General features: G+C 44.7%; 1 protein-coding gene across 17 annotated transcripts in view; it reads right to left on the reverse strand.

Annotated features, from left to right (window-relative positions):
• Positions 1 to 2829: 2829 nt before the first annotated feature.
• Positions 2830 to 19713, reverse strand: part of HTR2C (5-hydroxytryptamine receptor 2C) — a 140111-nt gene continuing 123227 nt past the window's right edge. For 3 of the 17 annotated variants that reach the window (XM_015626446.3, XM_033514023.1, XM_033514024.1), the window contains 2 exons: positions 11741 to 12546; positions 8532 to 8805 (listed from right to left, as the gene is read on the reverse strand). In XM_015626446.3, the coding sequence (XP_015481932.2) occupies positions 8770 to 8805; positions 11741 to 12546 (842 nt within the window). In that variant the 3' untranslated portion in view covers positions 8532 to 8769. The other 14 variants (XM_033514026.1, XM_015626444.2, XR_004497227.1 and 11 more) reach the window with 13 other exon arrangements.

Genomic DNA, 19713 nt, shown 5'->3' on the forward strand with positions numbered 1-19713 from the left:
GTCAATCAGCCATGTAAAGAGCCGTACTAATCCAATCAGAAACAATGCAGCAAGTGCTGTCTCACACATCCAACTGCAAAATTGTTCAATTACTATCAGCTGCTTCCACTGCTAAATGGGCACCAGCCCAATGTCATTTGGGGAGGAACCTAAGGAGGAAAGAACCAGGAAAAAAATGGTCAATGCACAGACTGAAGCAGAAAAGAAGTTTCATGGTTGTTTAATTCTGCTGAGACGCAACCACTGCCTCTACTGTCTCCTGGGCAGTCACCATGGGATGGCTTTACTTTGAAAAATACCCATGAGCATTCACTGGGCATGGATTTTCAGGCCTCTGATGTTCTGCCAGACTCTCCAACAGTTAAAATGTCTACTAAAAACACGTGAGTGCATTGTGAATGTCCCCAAGGGAAAAAGTAGGGCAGGCTGTTGTACCTCCACAGCTAGAACTCACCCCAAAAAAGATCAGAGCTATTTCAGTAACCACAAAATATAAAAGTTAGGCTGAAGCCTGCCTAGAAACCTGCCTAGTAACAGAGTGATAAATTAAGTACATCTACTTATGGTATCTGTACGCTGCAGCTTTACAGGAGTATTTAGGTGAGGAAAGCTGGGCTTGGCCCCTGTGCAGGGCTCCCTGCTCCCCAAACTGCCCCCTGCACAGGGTCCTCAGTGCAGCAGCAGCAGAACACCTGCTTTCTCACAGTATCACATCTGAAGCATTTGCAAAATTCAGCCCTAATAGATGGCCACTCGCCTTCCTAACATCCTGAACCTCACTAGAATTTCACTAGTGATTTTTTTATCCTATGTTTTTAGAATTACACCAATGTATTTCTTTCACACAGTAGTCTCATTAGAGTGTTTTAATTCATTTTCTGTAGTTCATAATTAATATTTTTAGTAAAGCACTTTTAAAATCCCTCCTCTGCTCTTATTGTTCCCAGCTCATGTCTGGGTTCCACGTATTTTTACCAACTAAGCTCCACATGTTTGGTGAGACATGTCTTTGTCTTTGCATACCCATGAGTTTAGAGCCTTCTTTCTGTCTTTCACTGATAAAGTCTTAGAGCCATTTGTTGAAGAATAAATCCAACTTTTCCTACACAGCTTTTTTCTCTCTAGAGAATGTCAATACTTGTCACACATACAAAAGCATGATCCAGTGCATGCTGCAGGGAAATGCAAAATCCATTTAGTCTGTCATATTCTAACTGCTTTTGGGAAGCAGCAAAACAGGGAAGATGAAAGCCAAGGTCCCTGAACTCAAAAATCACCCTTCTTCTCTCACTGAGGTATATTTTCAAGCTGCCAGCAAGAGAATAATTTGAAAAACATATCCATCCTCATATTTTTTAATTTTTCTGAGTGGCCTCTCAGAACAAGTGTTTCAACCACTATAACTTGCCAGTGGCTGCAAGACACAAAGCAAGGCTGGCATCTTGGAACATAGGAATTTCCACCTGAATATGAGGAGGAACTCCACTGCAAGGGAGAGAGAGCACTGGAACAGGCTGCCCAGAGATGTTGTGGAGTCTCCTCTAGAGATATTCAAAGGCTGTCTGGACACAATCCTGACTAAAGCGCCCTCGGGGACCCTGCTTGAGAGGGGTTTGAACAAGATGGGCTCCAGTGTTCCCTTCCAGACTTACCCACTCTGTGATCTCTCAGGAACTCTTTACTCCTCGTGCACTTGAGGAAATGAAAAGGTGGGTGTTGTATCTTACCAGCTGAGGCATCTCTGCTGAAATTTTCCATCTTGTGCAGGCGCTAGAAATCCCATGGCCACTGGGTGTCAGCATCTGTGCTTGGATGCAGAGGACATGGAAAGCAGGTGCAGCATCGGTGCCGCCAGAATTTGGTATTTAGTGCATGAAAATTAAATAGAGGGGATAACATCTCTGTCACATTAAGAAAGAGAAGTCTTGTTCTTTCTGTACTGTGAAGCAGAGACGTGTCACAGCTTTGCTCCATCGTCGGCTCTGGTGAGACGGGGGAGTAACATCACCTTGTGCCTCTTGGCATCATGACCACGGCCCAGTGCTGCTACACTGACCAGATCTGTGTCCCCCAGGCCATGTGCCAGCCAAAACCAGCCCCTGCCACTGCCCTCCCCCATGAGCAGCCACAGAAAGATCCCATCAGCCCTGACTGGAGGTTTGACTGTGCCCTGCTGTGTGTCCCTGCCTCGCCCTGGCACCCTGTGCCCCCGTGGATCTCAGCACCCATCCCTGAGCCATGGCAGCTCCAGGCAGTGCCCAGCTCTTGGAAGGACAGCACAGCCCTTCTGGCTGCAGCTTCTAGATGTCAAGGCTTTGGGACTGCAGTAGCTAATGATATAATCCAAAATCCAAAGAGCTTCGCAGGCCATGGCAGGTTTGCAGCTCACTGCCTTGTGTGGCATTTGTTCATTTGAGAGCATTGTCAACCTCTTTATTTCTATGTAGAAGCTAAATTTTCTCAGGAGGGTCTCTGGTTTTCACAGCTTCAAGGCAAGCAAATACAGCTGATGCATGTGCTTGACAGAACAATTTGAGGCAACATATTGTGGCTGAGCTGTCTGAACAGCTGAAATGGCTCTGCAAACTGTCTGTGTCAAGATACCCTTCCCAGAGTACAGAGAGATAAAACAACCAGCTGAAAAATGACAGACACCACAAGGCTTAGCCCAAAATCAAGGATTCATGTCCCTGCCATCCTGGGCTGCTTGCCTCCTATGTGGATCTGCATCCAGACACAACATGGAACTGTTATATTCAGGAATTAAATGCCATTTCAGCAAGTCTCACAACATCAGACGCATTAAAAAAAAAAAAAAAAGGAAAGTAATTTAAAAATATTAAACGTGGCTTTAATATTTCCTTTCTCGCTGGGTCTGCCCAGGAAACAGTGTCAGTGTTTAAGTGGGTCTCAGTCCAGGGAGAGCTGAGTGTGTCAGTGCTGCTGCGGTCCCCGTGGTGCTTGCACTCATCTCGGACACCGAGGACAGCCTGCACAGCACCTCTGACTTCTCTGAGATGCCAAATGAGGTTGCACTGCCCAGCCTTTGATGGGAGGTGCGAAAGGTTCCTGCAGCAGCAGTGAGGGGATTTGAGCCATGGCCATCAGTGATCATCCACAAGGGATGGGTTTTGTTTCCTTGCCTGGGAAGCTGTGAATGGAGGTGACAAAGCCATATCGCACCTTTGGCGTGCTGGGATGTCTCACCTCGCCAAAGCACCAGCAACCTGCAGGAGTTATTTTCACTTGGGAAAAAAAAGTACTTAATATCATGGGGGTTTTTTACAAACCAGGGAACACCTTCCTTTGATGTTATCTAGATATGGTGAATTAAAAACAAAGGGTGGCAGAATACCCTTCACTGGAATTCATGCAGTAATGGAGAAGACATGCATAGCAAACAAGCATGCAGAGCCTGATCTTCCTGGGCATTAGAGCTTCCCTGCTCCTGGCCATGCCACCCACCCTGCATGGGTGGGTCACATGTACCCCAGGCACGGGTACCTGTAACACAAGAAACAGCAAACAGATGCCAACAGTGTCTTAAACCACCCAGAGCAACAGCTGTCCTGCAGGAGACACAAACTTCAGCAGCACACACAGATGTAAAGCTGCTCTAAATTTTAACAAATGCAGGCAGTGGTCTAACATGTAGGTGAGAGTAACGTGACATGGCTACAGAAAATTTACACAGGAGGAGGAAACAGAGACAGAAGACACAGGATCCCATCCTCTCTCTAGGTACCCAAACATCCTTTGGATACTCACAGGTCTGACTACAGAGCCAGAGCTGCCCTGGGAGCTTGAGAGAGTCACTGTTCCACCAAGAGGTCCCCACCTGATGCATGAAACCCAGAAGAGAATAGTTCTTGGCTTTTATCTGATGATGTTGCAGCTCTTCACTGTTGAAATGGAAATACATCCCAACCTTCGGGGCTCTCATATTGATCTTGGCTGGTAGCTGCCCAGAACTTTGTGCCCATGATGCCAATTTATTTAGAAACACTCACACTGAGAAGACAATAACCTTGTTGCCTGCAAGGTTCAGCAAAGTTCACTTTTAACAACTGAGAGCTTAAAAGGCCAACAGCACAATTTACTTAACTGAAGAAAAAGCATGAAGTTCCTGGCTGCAGCAACAAAGAGAAGTGTTTTTAAAAAGTCAGGCAGTGCAAGCACAAAGCAGGCTCAGCCCTGAAAGCTTCTCACCAGCGTTTGCTCAACCACACCAGCTGAAGGCAGCCCAAAAGGACATTACCTCAATGTTGTTGCTCTCCTGAGCAGACAATCTCCAGTAACAGTGAATGGCAGTGAAAATGCTGTTGTATAACACAAAGGACTCTTACGTGCCTGCATGCAGCCAGGCTTGTGCTAGCCAGGCTGGCTGATTCTGGATGCTCCTGAGAACACAAATGAAATATTGCTTCATAGAATTGGGGCTGGCTCAGGGCTGGGAACACACAGCCTTTGCCATGCCTTGACTTCATGTTGTCCTGCGTGTGGGAGATGCACTGACTTGGCATGGCCTCTCCTGCCTTCCTCCAAAATTGTAGCATTTTTCATGGCTTTGCTAGGACTTGGAAGGACCGTAGCCCAAAAATAGTGTTCTCTCGGGGATGTTTGTTCCTCCCACACTTTGGGATGTGTCTCTGGGGCAGTGCTGCTGTACAGATGGCTGGCTTGGTGCCTGAGCTCTGCCAAACCAGAGGCTGAGGACAAATGGGCCGACCTGGGCCCTCCTGCTGCGCCCATGGGATAGATTCCTGTGTGAACGCAGGAGCTGAGCCCTCAATAATCATTTCAGTTGCTGTTACTGCTGCCTCATCAGGAAGTGCAGTCCCAGACCTTGAAGACCCCAGCTGTTAGAAACCTGCTTTAATTCCTACATTATTTCCACCTTTTCTGTATATCTGTTCCCTCCTCTAGCTTAAATAGCTCCTCTCTCTCCTTAATCAGAACAAGCACTCCCTGATATACTGATGGAGAGTTTTTTCACCCATCTTTGGCTGCTAGGTGGAAAAAGCCAAGGTTTCTATTCTCTTCTCATAACGGGCCCTGCCTGGCCATGTGTCCCCACATCATGCTGCCACCAGGGCTGTTGCTCAGGCCAAACACACAGTCCCATCCATTCTCTAAAACAAAAGTGTCAGCTGCCTACATACCAACAGGGAATCATGTCCATTTACCCTCAAGGGACAAAGATCTGCCAAAGGAAATCCCCAAGTCCTGAGCATGGTCTGCTGCATCCCTGTATGGCTGTGCTGCACAGGCAGTAATTCATCCCTGCACTTTGCTAAATGGGACAGCCTGGTGCAGGATCCGGGCACTTTCCTTTTCAGGTCACCTAGAGGAGGTACAAGAGAGAGCAAATGCTCTCTTCAGGGTTATCCTGCCTGTGCTCCAGCCTTGTGGCTGTGCTGCAAAAAGAAAAGGTGGGGAGTACCCTCTTAGCTGAGGGGCCAGACCTTGCCATGGGTGAGTCACTGTGACCTGTGGATCTTCTCTGGAGACACAGAGGGACATGAACTCCTGGTGCCTGTAGGAGAGGGGCCCCCAACAGAGCTGAGCTCTCTGCTGGGCTGTTGCACTTACCTGTTGCTTTGAGCAGTGTCATGATCTTTGGGAAGCACAGGCTCCACAGGAGAGGCACTGAAATCTTCCTCCCCAAATGTCACAGAAGATCTGCTCTAGCTGTCAGTCAGGAAAAAGATTAAAATCTTCAGTGTCTTTGATGAGCATCCATCACTGGCACCCACCTGTCCTTCTGTAAGAGGAGACATCAACATCAGGGGCACACACAGATGGGAAGCTGCTCTAAATTTAAACAAATGTAACCAGGCAGTTACATTTGTAACAGGAACTAGTTTACAGATTTTTTGTGTGTGTATCCGAAATTTAAATCACTCAAAATGCCACAATTAGATCCTATTAAAAATATACATTAGATAATCCAACTGTATTTTAATAAAACATTAATTTATCCAATTTATCCAATTCAAGCACAGGAAAATTCAGATCAGTGGATTTAACATGCCCCTGTGTGGTGCTGCATGATTCATTTTTCAAGTCACCTAAATGTTGGTACCCACCAGAGTCACAAAGCAGCTACCATTGTCCCAGGAAACTGCTGGGAAAATTGCATTTATCTGCTAGGAGATCCTTTGGTTTTTGAGAAAGCAGAACATAAGACAACATTAATGAGAGATGTAATATAGAAGAAGGATTGCTCCAGAGTCTCGATTTTCCACAATAATCTGTCACCCATTGCCTGCTCTGAGCACTCTAAAATTCTCTTGTCACCACCCCAGAGCCACCAGAGTTATGTGGCCTTTGTCACCACTGGAACTTGCCAGGGCACTTGCCAGGCCCCTCCACAGACCCTTGGAGCCGTGGCCCAGCAGGATGGGCTCGTGCAACCTTTTCTGGGGCTGGAAAGGGTGGAGTGAACCCCACTGGGCAGGGAGCTGGGACACACTGTGCTGGGTCCTGGGACAGGAATCCTCGTGGAGGGACCATGTGGGAGATCTGCCCAGAGCAGAAACCCTGCTGCTCCACGCTCCCTCCACATGTACCCACACACCCTCCTGCTGCCACCCAACCTGGGATTTAGGACAGTCTTATGCAAATTTTTACAGCGTGTAAAAAGAGTGTATAGCTCCTGCACTTGACTGTTCATTAAAGATGTTCTGGTGTGGTTCTTTAATCAGCAAGTGTGTCTTGTTGCATTGTTTGTCTGTCTTGTAGAGATCTAAAATCCCTCACCTGAAGCCTCTCCATCTCCATGTTTTGGGACTGCAGCATCCCTGCACAGCTGAGAGGGAATGGCACATCACATGGATGTTTTCTGACAGCTTCAGAGCACAGGCTCCTGTGTGTGTAAAAGCAAACAAGCAGAAGACCTGAGACTTACAGAAAAATGTGGGAGAGACAAAACAGACAATAACAACTTCACAGTTTAAACTGAAAAAAATAAAAGCTTTTTTTTTTTCTTGCTATGCACCCCCACAAACTACTTTACCACTGGAACAGCCCCATCTAACAATCACACCAGCAGGTATATTTGATGTCCCCATCACAGGTTTCCTCTCCAGATTTTCAGATACTCCCATTCTTTTCAGGGAAGAATAAAGTGTGATGACATCTGTGGCTCTCTGGGGTCTCTGGGATGTGTGTGTTCATGTGCACAGATGTGTGTACACATCTGTCTATCTCTGTCCTTCTGCTTCGCCTGCACAAGGCTTGGTGCTCTTTTGTGTGCCTTTTCCTAGGAAAAAGCCTCTGATGCCTTTTCTGCCCTGAAATGGAAACAAAGCCAAGTGCAGTTCTTGGCACGTAGCTATCCTAATGATACTGTGACACAGGGAGGAAAGCCATCCAAGAGACATCTGCTCCTTTATCACATGATGGGCTCTGCTTTTGGAATGCACAATTTGTCTGCCACAGTATCAGACACCCTTCAGTAGCTCAAAGTTAAATGGTATTTCTGAAGGGCTGATTGCAGTTTGCTTTTCTTCCTGAAAAGATGTTTCTTCTTTGGAATTTGTGTCTCTCCAGGGCCCTCATGGCTCCAATGCCTTGGATGCTGACTGGGAAGGGCACCAGGCACCCTCCACACCAGTGATGAAACTTTTCACAGGACTCTCCAGAAGAAAGGCTCTAAGGATTGACACGAGTGTCTCTGCAGAGAAAACAGCAAGAACCACACTGTTCACAGTGCTTACTCACACATCACCTAACATTTACATCTTTAAATTATCACTCTGATGAAAACTATTGCAGACTCACAGTTACTCAGACATTAAAGAGCCGTGCTGAGGTGGGATGCCTTAAGACTCCTCAGCATTGGCTCTGAACCATGTCACCTCCCGAAATGCCACAGCCTCTGGGTAGCTGCTCTTATCTTCAGCAAGCACAGGATGGGAGGAGCTGATCTTCTCCTCAAAGCACAGACTGTGAGGCACACACAGGTCCCCAAAGCCACCACAGCTGATCCCCAGACCTGGCTGTGTGGGGCAGCGTGGAACAGATGCTCAGGTCTAGAAACCAGGCTGCCCAGCCACAGGGGTTTGTGCCTGAACACCAGAGCCAGCCTTGCTGCTGACCTCGGGCAGGGAAGACTGCAAGCCCCTACAGCTCAGGAAGAAGCCAATTCTGACCTGGGCTGCCCCCAGGAGCAGATTGCCCAGTTCCAGTCAAAGGGGGTGGTCTGTTTGCTGGGGCAGAGCCTCTGCATGTGTGCTGTCCCATGGGCAGCCTGTCTGCACAGCTCCATCTGGTTTGGGAAACAAAGCAGCCAGCACATCTCAGCCTCCAACCATTTCCAAGGAATTCTTTTCTTCAGGCCAAATCAAAGCAAAACACCACCACAAACACTATTTGTAAGACAAAACCATACCTGAGCTGGGATTTGAGGACTCACACCAAGCTTCCAGCAGGTGTTCCCACAAGCCAGCCCCAGGCAGGGCTTCTGGAGGCACCACCACAGTTAATGGTTACATCTCAGGAGAACCAAAGGAGCTGTGGGGACAACCTGACTTCGGTTAAGTTTCAGAGAACTAAATCAGTTCTTCAAACTCACATAGTTTAAAAAATGTAAATTTTAGCAGTTGTTCCTGGAGGGAGTGATTTGAAGAGGAAGAATAGTCTATCACTGCTTTCACATTTCACAGTCTTGGGGTTGGGAGTGCTGGGACATCTGCTGACACTGATTCCTGTGATAAAGCAGCTGTGGGCCATGCTTCAAGGATAGGTCCTTATCCTCGCTTTTTGTTATTGGTTTGGTTTTTTGGTCAGGACATATTTTAACTGGGGACAGATGAAAGAAAGAGAGGGCATGTTCACTTATTTATTTTTGGATAAACCATGAAAAAAAAATAATGAAGAATGACTAAATCAACAAACTTTCTTTAATAAATTAATAGCAGCATCACAAAACCCTGATGTGAATGACCCAAAGAAAGTTGGGTACGTGACAGTATTTAACCATTCAGAGAAATGTTCTCCCCTGCTGGCTGGGAGGAACACAGGTGCTGTAAGGCAGTCCCCTTGGCTCTTCATCCAAACAAGAGATGGACATCAGAACGGGTCCAGCTGAGGTTGGCATATTTACAGTTCTGGTGCTGAATTTTTTTAAAAATGCTTATAAAAATTCTGAAAATTCTCTGTTCAACTCATTATTTACATCCAAATATAGCAGGTTCCCTTTTTGCCCATACAACAGAACCGGCAAGGGTGAGACGTGAAGGCTCCTATGCGAAGACAATGCCTGTGTGAGCACTTACACTGAGCTCCAGGATGCTGTGGAAAATGAGCTGTTCACACAACTTACACGTGTTAGAAGCTACTGTAATTCAACTTATTGCTAAATGCTTTCAAAGTCTGTGGTTGGTTCTTAAAGATATACACGTGTGTGTGTATATATATATACACACACATACAGGTGTCTGGAAGAGATGTGCTATAAATTCACCCAAAGGGGAAAAAAATTTAAAATACACTGTGATTTTTCTGATTTTTCTGTACTGTTTGAAATAATAAAATCTGACTCAGGGTAAAGGGCAGTCACTGAAGTGCAAGTTTGTGTCTCTGGACAGAGGCTTTCCTACAGATTACCTGACCTTTTTCAAGAGGCAAGTGGATTCCCAAGCATTCAGGCCTGTGGTGGTATCTGCAGGCTGGCACATGGAGCAGCTCTGCTGCCTTCTGCCAGCAGTGAGTTGCACTCTGCACTGGGATGCCTCATCTGCCTGCAGGAAAGTAGTATGGATTTATCCCAGGAGGGGATGAAGGAGAAAAGACCTTCAACTTCAGTGCACCAGTCTGGGATCAACCCAGCAGCAGATACAACCCAAATGTTGTGTTTTAGTATTGGCCTCAGCAAGGTTGTAGCTGCACACAGCCAGTGCAACCTCAAGCACTGGCAGAATTTTCCAGTTCTTCTACAAGTTAATTTTAATGGAATAAACACAACAAGCTGAGAGTACAAGCAATTCATGTAAATAAAATGCAATTTATCCATGCCCAGTGTAAGCTTCTCTGTTCCGACAATTATCTTAGCCAGAGGCTGTCAGTGATGCTAAATGCATCCATGTTAGATGGGCACTGCAGCATCTGTGTAGTAGTTAATGAAGATATAAAAACCTTATGGGTGATATCTGGCATCAGACAATACTCCACATAAGGAAATCTGCATGAGAGGCATCACCCCAGAGGCACAGTGCCAGAAAGACACAGTGCCTTGGAGGGTTTGTGTACACAGGAATGCAGAGGAAAATTAATTCAAATTATACATGGTGTGTATTAAAAGCAGATTACTTAAAATGCACTCAATCCCAATGTGGATGCTTTCATTAGAGATGTAAGTGGCATTAATATGATATACTCTAATTTACTTTGGGAGTAAAATGGAATAAATCAAATTTAAAAGTTACTCCAGATTCATATTCCACGCAGACTACCTCCAGGCCTGCTTCCCTGCTGTCCTTGGTCACCATTTGCTTTAGAACCATGTCACCAGCAAATGATTCCAATGCTCTGTTCAGCTCTGCCCACCCCCTCCTGAGACAGGAGCAGGGACCCTCGCTTACACCTCTCTCCAGCATTCTGCAGGGAGGCACATCCTGCTCCTCACAGCTCGACCCTGGCCAGCACCACACACTGAGAACCTTCTGCTCTGTGCCCACAGCAGTGCTCTACCACCAGCACTGTGCTGGAGAATAGAAGCAAATGATAAACCAGCTAAAGCATAACAAGATGTGAGGAGTGAGAAGAGCAGAGATTTGGGCTCTTCCAAGGCCAGAGAGCTCTCCTTCAGGAGGCCAGGGCCCCTGATCCTCCAACAATCTGTGAAGGCAGTGATGGCCACACTGAGCACAGCCTGCTCCATCCCAGAGCTGATGGTTAGCTGCAAGACCAAGGGAGGGCTTTTAATAAATCCTAGGCCTTCCATTTATTGAATGTTTGAAATAGATAACTGGGGATCGCTCTGTTTCTCATGCTTCTCCAAGTCTGAAAGTGATCCTAGCCAGGACTGCAAAACCATATTCCCTACCTTTCTTAGGGGAGCCAGAGCCTCCTGAGGAATGGAAAGAAAACAGCAGGATTGGAGAGGGAGCCAGAACCTAACAAAGGTCCCTTGAAGTGCAAGATTGACCCAGTATGGCAGAAGCCACTACACGTAACAGGACATGTCTGGCCAGGTGCCTGCACGGTCACTACGCTGTTTTCATATCTCTCTGCCAGGTTTCTGTAAAGTCTTTACACGGCACAAATAGGGGTGAGGATTTAAAGTATATATTTACTGTCAACTTGAAAAAGAAAGTTATACTGACCAAGTCTAATAGCATGTATTTGATATATAACTATTAACGTGCCATTCTGGACTCCAGCAAATTCCACCTGAGATAAATAATCAGCATTTTTGTTCATGCACTGGAAGAAGAATTCAAACATTTTGTCCATGACATATGCAAAGTAACTAATAGTTCTGATCTAGTATTAACAGTAAATATAGAACCTTAAACTTCACTGCAGTATATTAATATATATTATTTTAAGTACTGGACTGGAAAGACAACTCTTTTTTCTCTTTAAAAAAAAAACAAAGCTTTGTTCAGAATGCAATATTTACATTGTCCTTTGACCGACGCTTACATTTTTACACAATATATTTTGGCTACAGATACACCGTAGCAAAGGTCTGTGAGAGTCACTTTTACACACAGCTCACTCGTTCACTTACAACATTACAGCTGTTTATGGAGAGCTCTGAAGTCCCTGGTTGCATCTCAAGGCCCTCCTCAGCTTCATCTAGTTCCATGCTATTGAAGTCATTGCCATTTCGATAACTAGTTAAAGTCAGGTCTTTCCCATATAACGCTGTTGAAGCCACATTCAGACACTGATTCTGCTGCAGTGCTGATTTTTTACCGGGCTTGTATTGGCAGCGGATGTAATTGGAGAAAGCCCTGCGGTAGGTTTTGTTGAAGAGGGTGTACACCAGGGGATTCACGCCGGAGCACACATACCCCACCCAAACAAACACGTCAAGGAGTTCACTCAGCAGGTCTTTATCGCAGGCTTCCTTGCAAAGGACAGACATGACATTTGTGATGAAAAACGGGCACCACATGATGAGGAACAAAAAGAAGACGATGCCCAGGACCTTGGAGGCTCTCCGCTCGTTGTTGATGGACTGCATCGTTCCTTTCCGGAAAAGCACCGCCTCCTTATTTACAGGGGAGTTCAAGTGGGATGCCCCCTCGTGATTGTGAAGCATTGAGATGTTCTCTGTGTTGTTTTCCTTCTTGAGGCAGTTCACGCTGCTCCTCCTCTGCTTGGGCACCTCTCCACACATGAACACCGTGGCCTGTCTCTGCAGCACCTGCACAGTCAGGCAGTACGTGATCACCATGATGATGAGAGGGATGAAGAAAGCCATGAAGGATCCAATGAGGATGAAGTTCTCGTCGTTAAGGACGCAGGTCCCATTTACAAACACCCGGGAGTCATCCTGCAAACCAATGACCGGAATAGGCATAGATATCCCTAGAAAATGAAACCAGAAAGGAAACTGTTACCTGGACAGATGGGGCTCCAAAGAGGCAGCAGAGATGATGCAGGTCCTGCATGCATTCAGCCCGCTGCCTAAAGCTATTTGGAAGAGAAGTTGCTGCTTCCAGGTGAAAGGGAAAACATTCAACAACACTCCTGGGAGCACAGCTCCAGGGTATGACATCCTCCTCCAGGAACAGCACCAGCTTCACTGTACTCCACAGCTGACTCAGTGAATGCAGCCTAACTCCTATTTTTCTAGCATTAATTGGAATTTGTGGGTGTGGGAAAGGCAGCCACCACTCTGCTGTGTTCCAGCTGACCACTCCATTCCTGGCAGTTTGGGGTGAGGTTTGAAATCACTGACATAGGGTAGAAAGGAGCAAATCTAAAAGAGAATTTTTTTTTAAATATGAAAGCATTACAGCCATGAAGATTCAACAGCAAGATTCTTACAGTAATTAAAATAACCCTGACAGAAAAATAGCCACTTTTGCCAGGGCATCAAAGACACGTGGAAGCAAAGTTCTGGATCTCAGGGCTGCTGTAGACAATCTCAGTGCAAACAGAAAGTGGTGTCTGCAAGATGTCACTCAAATATTTTTCCCATGTACCGGGATCCAAACTTCATCCCTTGATCTGTGAAGTTTAGTCCCACACCTGGACAGATCCAAAAACTTCCAGAAGCAACGACATATTGGAATTTTGGACATATTGGACATTTTGGAGTACTACAACCTGTGTGTACAGGAAAACACGTGGTGGGCCAGATCTAGTTAGAGCATCATGAGTTCATCTAGTCCCATCTTGTGTCTTTGGCAAGTACCACAAGTTTAGGGCCATGGTACAAAATGGGGCAGCTGTAAGCATTATACCTTAGAAAATCCCAAAGCCAGAATTTGCATCCAGATCTTGTTTTTAAAATAACCTTTGAGAGATTTATCTTCATGATAAATCTTACAAATCCTTGATCTCATTCCTAAATCCACAATATTCAGTGGCATTCAGTTCCTCAATCTATTTCTTTTCATCTGAACAAAGTGGTTTTTACTTATTTAAATCTGCTGCCTGATAATTTCCTTTGACTCCTCTCAGTTCATCTACTATGAGAAACAGTGAATAATCACTATGTGGTCACCTTTTCCACTTTCTTAGTGATTTTATAGACCTGTTATCATCTCTCCTGTCTGACATCTCTTTTGGAGCTGTAGAATACCATTCTGTTCACTCTCTCTCTCATCACACCAAACTCATTCTATACCTTTGATTATCTTTTTTTATTTGTTTTAAAGTTCCTTTCTGCCCTTTTAAACAAAAAACCCCTGCACATCTGAGCAGCTAGAGAGCAACAGAATGAATTCTGTGCTCCCCTCTGGGCACCTGGCTGTCACAGAGCACCACTCCTCAGACACGTCTGTGGCTGGCCATGCTCTCCTTGAGCTCCTCCACACAAGAAATAACCAACACTGAGGCCACTGTTGTGTCTGAATTATTTTTTTGGAGTTGCTGTGAACATCACAGGTAATAAAGCTAATCCTGTGGGATTCTGATTTTCTAAAACAGGAAGAATTACATGTTAAAGAGATTAACCAGGGCATTTTTTCCACTCCAGCTAAGTGTTTGGTAGGATTCTGGGAATTCATCTGCAATTTGTCATCACCAGAAAATTACCATTTGGCAGTAATCATGTGACAGAATTTCTTCTGAAAATTAATGATTATAAGTGCCTTCTGTGACTGTAGCATGTGTTTTCTTAGCTCAAGTAGTAGTTCCAGGATTTTCTTTTCTTTCCCTCTACATGCCAATGCTCATCAGTTCACCTTTGGCAAGGCAGCTGCCTCCTTTCTGATATGTTACCTTTTATCTTGCTGTGCCAATTTCCTGCCACCACAATAACCTTCACCCTGTAAATCCATCATTAAAGACATCATCCTAATGCCTTGACTGCATTAAACCACAAACATTTGGGAAATGGTGCAAGTTAGACTGAGCACTCTTTACATGAAGAAGAAATCTGAATTAGGTCAATGGCATTACACTGGGATTATATTTGCATGTAAAATTTTATGCTTTAGTGCCCTCTATAACACCTGCCCTTTGAAATAAAACTCCAAAATGAATGAAAGTTCATTCATGAAGTAGTCGTCATTTAAGCTGGTGTTACTGCTTTAGCCAGGGGAAATGAGATGAGGTTTCAGGATATCTTCACACATAAACTGACATTTATGTGACACACATAAAGTACATTTGGGAAGAATAAGCTAGTTCTGGGATATGATGGATATACAAATCAAGAGCACTGATGGCAGCCTAAAACTCTGCATGAGCATGAGATAGCTCAGCATTAATGACAGGGAATGAGCATTACAGCATTACAGCTGCTGTAATGGAAAAGTGTCCTCGCCTCTCACATAACAAAGTGGGATTTCAAACTGAGAATTCACAGAAGAAAGAGACCACTAAGTTTTTATTTGCACTTTCTTCCAGTCTGGGAAAAGCCCATCATTAACAGCAGTAGGAAGAAAGATGCCCTCAGATAAGCTGGCAACAGGCTTTGATTCAGCTGTCAGCTGGCTTCAGCACTGCTCAGGGGGCGGCACTACCCTCATCTCAAAAGCCTTCTTTCACCTCACACCTCTCCTTTGAAACTCCTTCTTTAATATATGATTTATCACCAATCCACTGCACAATTGAGGCTGGAAGGGAACTAACTCTGTGCATATCTTGGGCAACAGGGACTGACTTGCAATGAGAAGTGTGAAAGGTCTCAGACAGCTCAGAGGGGCTTCCTTCATGGGGGATTCCTGCAAAATCGCTGCTGCCACAACCCCAAATGCACTAATACCTGCTTGCAGACACAGCTCACAGCCTGGCCCTTGTTTCAGCAGGGGTGCCTTGATCACCCCTAGGCATTCCCAAGGCTCCTGGATGTGGATTGTTACAGATACATATAAAATAATTGGCTTTTTGCAAATATTAAAATGAATATTATATGTATAAGGTTAGAAAAAATTTCTGTATTAATATAGTTTCTTCTATTTCTGTTATTGATGAAACTTAGAAATAGTAGTATTATATATATATGTTAGGCTGTAACATGGTATTAAAATAAAAACTATTTTAGTTTATATAACCCAGAGACTGAAAAGATAGTCAGAAACCCCCCTGCATTCTTAGATTATTTTATCCAGATGAAGTCAGTGGTGACCAGTGCTCCAAGGGAAGAATTTATTGAACCTCTGTTATCAGGGAGTGTGAGACTCAATGGAGCCAAGAAGATTGATCTATTGGGGAAGGGGAGAGTTGAAGCTAAACAAAGGAACATCTAAAACTTAAGAGGAATGTTTGAATCATGTATGAGAATTTATGAGTATGTAATAGGGTTTTGTTTTTAAGGGACATCCTTTGTTAGTAAGGTGTACTCTCTTGGCTGAATGCTGAGGCACCCGGCCATATTTATACATTTTGCTTTATTTCTGTCTCCTAACTGTCTTTCTATTAAACTTTTTAAATTTTATATAAAAAAATGTGAACCTCGTTTCTCACAGGATGAACACGGATGCCTGCCTGACGAGTTCTGCTGTTTGAACAAGTAGAGAGAAGGCATTCAGCTCCACTTGACTCAAGCAATCCACAGCACTAAGAATGCAGTTTTAACTGTCCATAATTTAAAGAACTGAGGTCAGTTGGTCAGAGAATACCAAACTTCCCATAGCAGTGCAAGGAGGGTGAGTGTCAAATCAGGCAAGAGGCTTAGAAGCTGACTGCTGTCCACAGCCTTTTGTCAGGGCAGCTCTCTGAGCCCCAGTGCAGAGCATTTCCTGAGCTTCTCCCTGACATACTCTTCATCAATAAACATCAGGCTGACTTAGTGAGCTGAAGTCTCCAGCCCCAGAGACATTTTCCAGTTCTGTCAAACAACCCTTTCTTACTGAGGTGGCAGCAAATTCCCCAAAGGAGGCCGTGCCGCTCCAAGAACCTGCCAGGTGAAAGTGTTGCATATCACAATGCTCTTCAGTCTTCTTGTCTGAAGTCCTCTTGGTTGAGGTCTGAGCACTCAGACTGGTTTTGCCCCAGCAAGAAAAGACAACCAGCCACTACCAGCAGTAAGCCATGAACCAGGTCCCTGCTAGACTCAACACTGGGAGCTCTGGGCACCCCTCTGCCAGGCAGCAGCTTGAGCAGGACATCCCTTTACACCACAGCAGAGAAGGTGAATGTGATCTTTTTCCTCCTCTACCCTCCTTTAGCTTCTGTTTGACAGAGCAGCAGGAAGCCACAGAGAGACGGATGCTCTGGATTACAAGTCCAAATACAAGTGTTATCCTAAGTGCTGCCTGTCAGCTTTAAAGATGTCCCTAAGCCAGCAGAAATGTTCACCAAATGGGGCTGAGATGATACTGTGGACACAGAGTAACAGATGCTCTTCACAGATTCCAAATTAATAAAACAAAACCCAAATGACTACAAAAATAGATTTATAAAATATTTACTAGAGAAAAAATTGGCTAAAAAGTCCAAAGTGACATTCACGGACACTTAGACTTAAATGAAAAATTTATTAAAAATATATATTTAAGATACATTGTAAAATATATTTTTTGTGTTTAATACCTTGTTTTCTTCAGTGAAAGCTCAGGAGACTGACAGAGATTACAGAGATTACTGAATAGCTGTGTCTTATGGTTATTTCCACTAAAAAAGGGAGTAATTTACACTCTTCTATGAGAGCACATTTTCTCCAAGGACAACTACCTAACTAAAGAAAACAGGCTTGTTTATGGGTTTACTCTGTCTTTCCATGTGTGGAATTCTCAGGGCTGAATACAAAAAGGGGTCACATTTTGCTGTAGCTACATGAGCTTGGGAAGGCCAGGGACCTCCTCTCCTGTGCCAGCACTGAATTCAAAGTCTGCTGTGTCCATGGGAAGAGTTCTGCTGCTGCAGGTGGCTTTGGACCTCACTGCTTTCAATTGTCCTGATATTTACAGACAATTGAAAACAAAAAAGCAAAGAGGAAGCTGTGTGGCTGCCACAAATACACCACTGTAAAAACTGCTGAACACTACCTGTTCAAATCCATATATTTAACCCCATATTTAAACAAACATAAATAAACCTCAAATTTAAACTAAAAAAAATAATTTGGTTTCTTAACTGAAATGTCTTACAAAATTCCTGCACATTTCTCTAATTCAGACCATGAGAAGCAAACCCCAACAGTTAGCAGTCTCCTGACTGGCAGTGTGCAAGAAAAGGCACTGAGTTCAGAAACCAAAGCTCTTCAGAGGAAAATTGAAGAATGTTGGCTTCTGAAGTGTTCAAAATGAATAAAATTCCATATTATCCCCATATTTCAGCAGACTAACTGCAGTGCCTTTCATGTACTAATATTGCAACAATGCCCCTTTGGGGCTGGATTAGGTCTAGTTTTATCTGACCATTCCAATAAAACAACTGTGCCAGCCTTGTATTGGTTTAAAGCCAAAGATAAAAGGGGGCTGAACTTTGAAGGATGTCCCTGCCCGCAGCAAGCACAACTGCAAACAGATGAAAGCCATTACTGACTGTGCCTGGATGAGCTGCTGACCTTTACTCAAACCTTGGGAGAGCACTGAGCAATGTGAGCCCAGATGGAAAAACAGCAAACAACAGTATAAGACAGAAGAAATAAATTATTTTCCCACCCACCCTTCTGTTTTGCTGAATTACTTCTGTTGGTCTGCCCAGTGTTTCCAATTGTGGGGAGGGTGATGGGGCTCCTGCTCACACCATAGCTGCTGCAGGGCTGGGCTTCCCCAAGCTCCACTGATGCTCAGGAGCAGAACCTCAGACACAGCACCAGCATCTCCCTTGCCCATGGGAACAGATCTGGTGGGATGGTCAGTCTAATTTCTGTCCAAATTCTTCACACACTGTCACCATCTTCTGCTGTCCCAGGCAAAACTTTTCACTGACATCTAATGACAAGATCAAACCAACCCAAGCTCCCTGAAATCACCTGAAATCTCAAGGATGTTTCCTTACTACAAATTCAGCTTGTTATCAGCCAATATGTTCTTCCTCACCTTGATAACTCTTGGTACTGTGCTAGGGAGATCAATGACCCTCTTGGGAATCATGGAACAAACACTCAATCAAAAAAATGTCTTTAAATAAAATATTCTTGTAGACAACTCAAGTGGAAAATGGGCAGATGACACCTTAGTGTTTTGCTCTGGGTCATAAAGAAAATGTTTCTGTCTCACCCACGACCAGCAAGCAGGTCTGAAAAGGTTTTATGAGCAGAAGCCAGCTCTACTGCTCCACCAGAGCAACTTGCACCCCAGCTTGCAATGCTAATGCCACCTCTGCCCTCTGGTGAGGCAAACAAAAGTTATCAGATCACCAGCAGCACAGCACCTCTGCCTATAGGCCAATCAGCTAGAACCCTCATGCTCACAAGAGAAGAATTTTAGTCAAACAGACACTGTCAAACATTCAGTGTCAAGTATAAAAAGGAAAAAAAATTAAAAAGTAATAAAATAATACATGAATACAGTAAATTTTAAATCTCCCAGATCTGGAGAGATATTACTTCCCTTGGGCTTTATTAGTATGCAACCATTTTTCTCAGCAATATATGTTGTTGCTGTCCCTCTGCCAAGGCAGTGCTGGTAGTCAGCAATCTGTATGCTTTTCCAGGAGATGGAGGGTGCCTGTCTAACCTTTGCTTAGCCAGAAACAGTTGTTTTAGCACTGCTTCCTTGTGTCCAAGGGATGAGCCACAGAGCCAGCCTGCTTAGTGGGAAAGGCTTGAGCAAAATCCCAGGAACACATTTTGACCTTCAATGTGCTGTCTTCTTCATTAGCAGTGTTTTTGCCCTTTTTCCCATGAAACGTGCCCAGTTTTGTGTGCTAACCTGAAGCCTGCAAAGAAATTCCTGGGGTTTTGGTCTTAGCCCAAAGCATAATCTCCCAGGAGCCCAGCACAGAACTAAGGCTGCCAGGAGAAAATGCATCTCACATGAGCCATGGGAATGCCTTGCTGAAAAAGGCCCTGATCCCAGAGACACATTGACGAGCAGAAGTGCAAACCAGAACCCTAAATGTGCTCTGAAACTGTGACCTGAGGGAAACTGTGAGTGAGAGCTATTCCAGGCCCCCTTGGTCTCCATGCAC

The sequence above is a fragment of the Parus major genome, chromosome 4A, assembly GCF_001522545.3.
Source record: "Parus major isolate Abel chromosome 4A, Parus_major1.1, whole genome shotgun sequence".
Taxonomy (NCBI): domain Eukaryota; kingdom Metazoa; phylum Chordata; class Aves; order Passeriformes; family Paridae; genus Parus; species Parus major.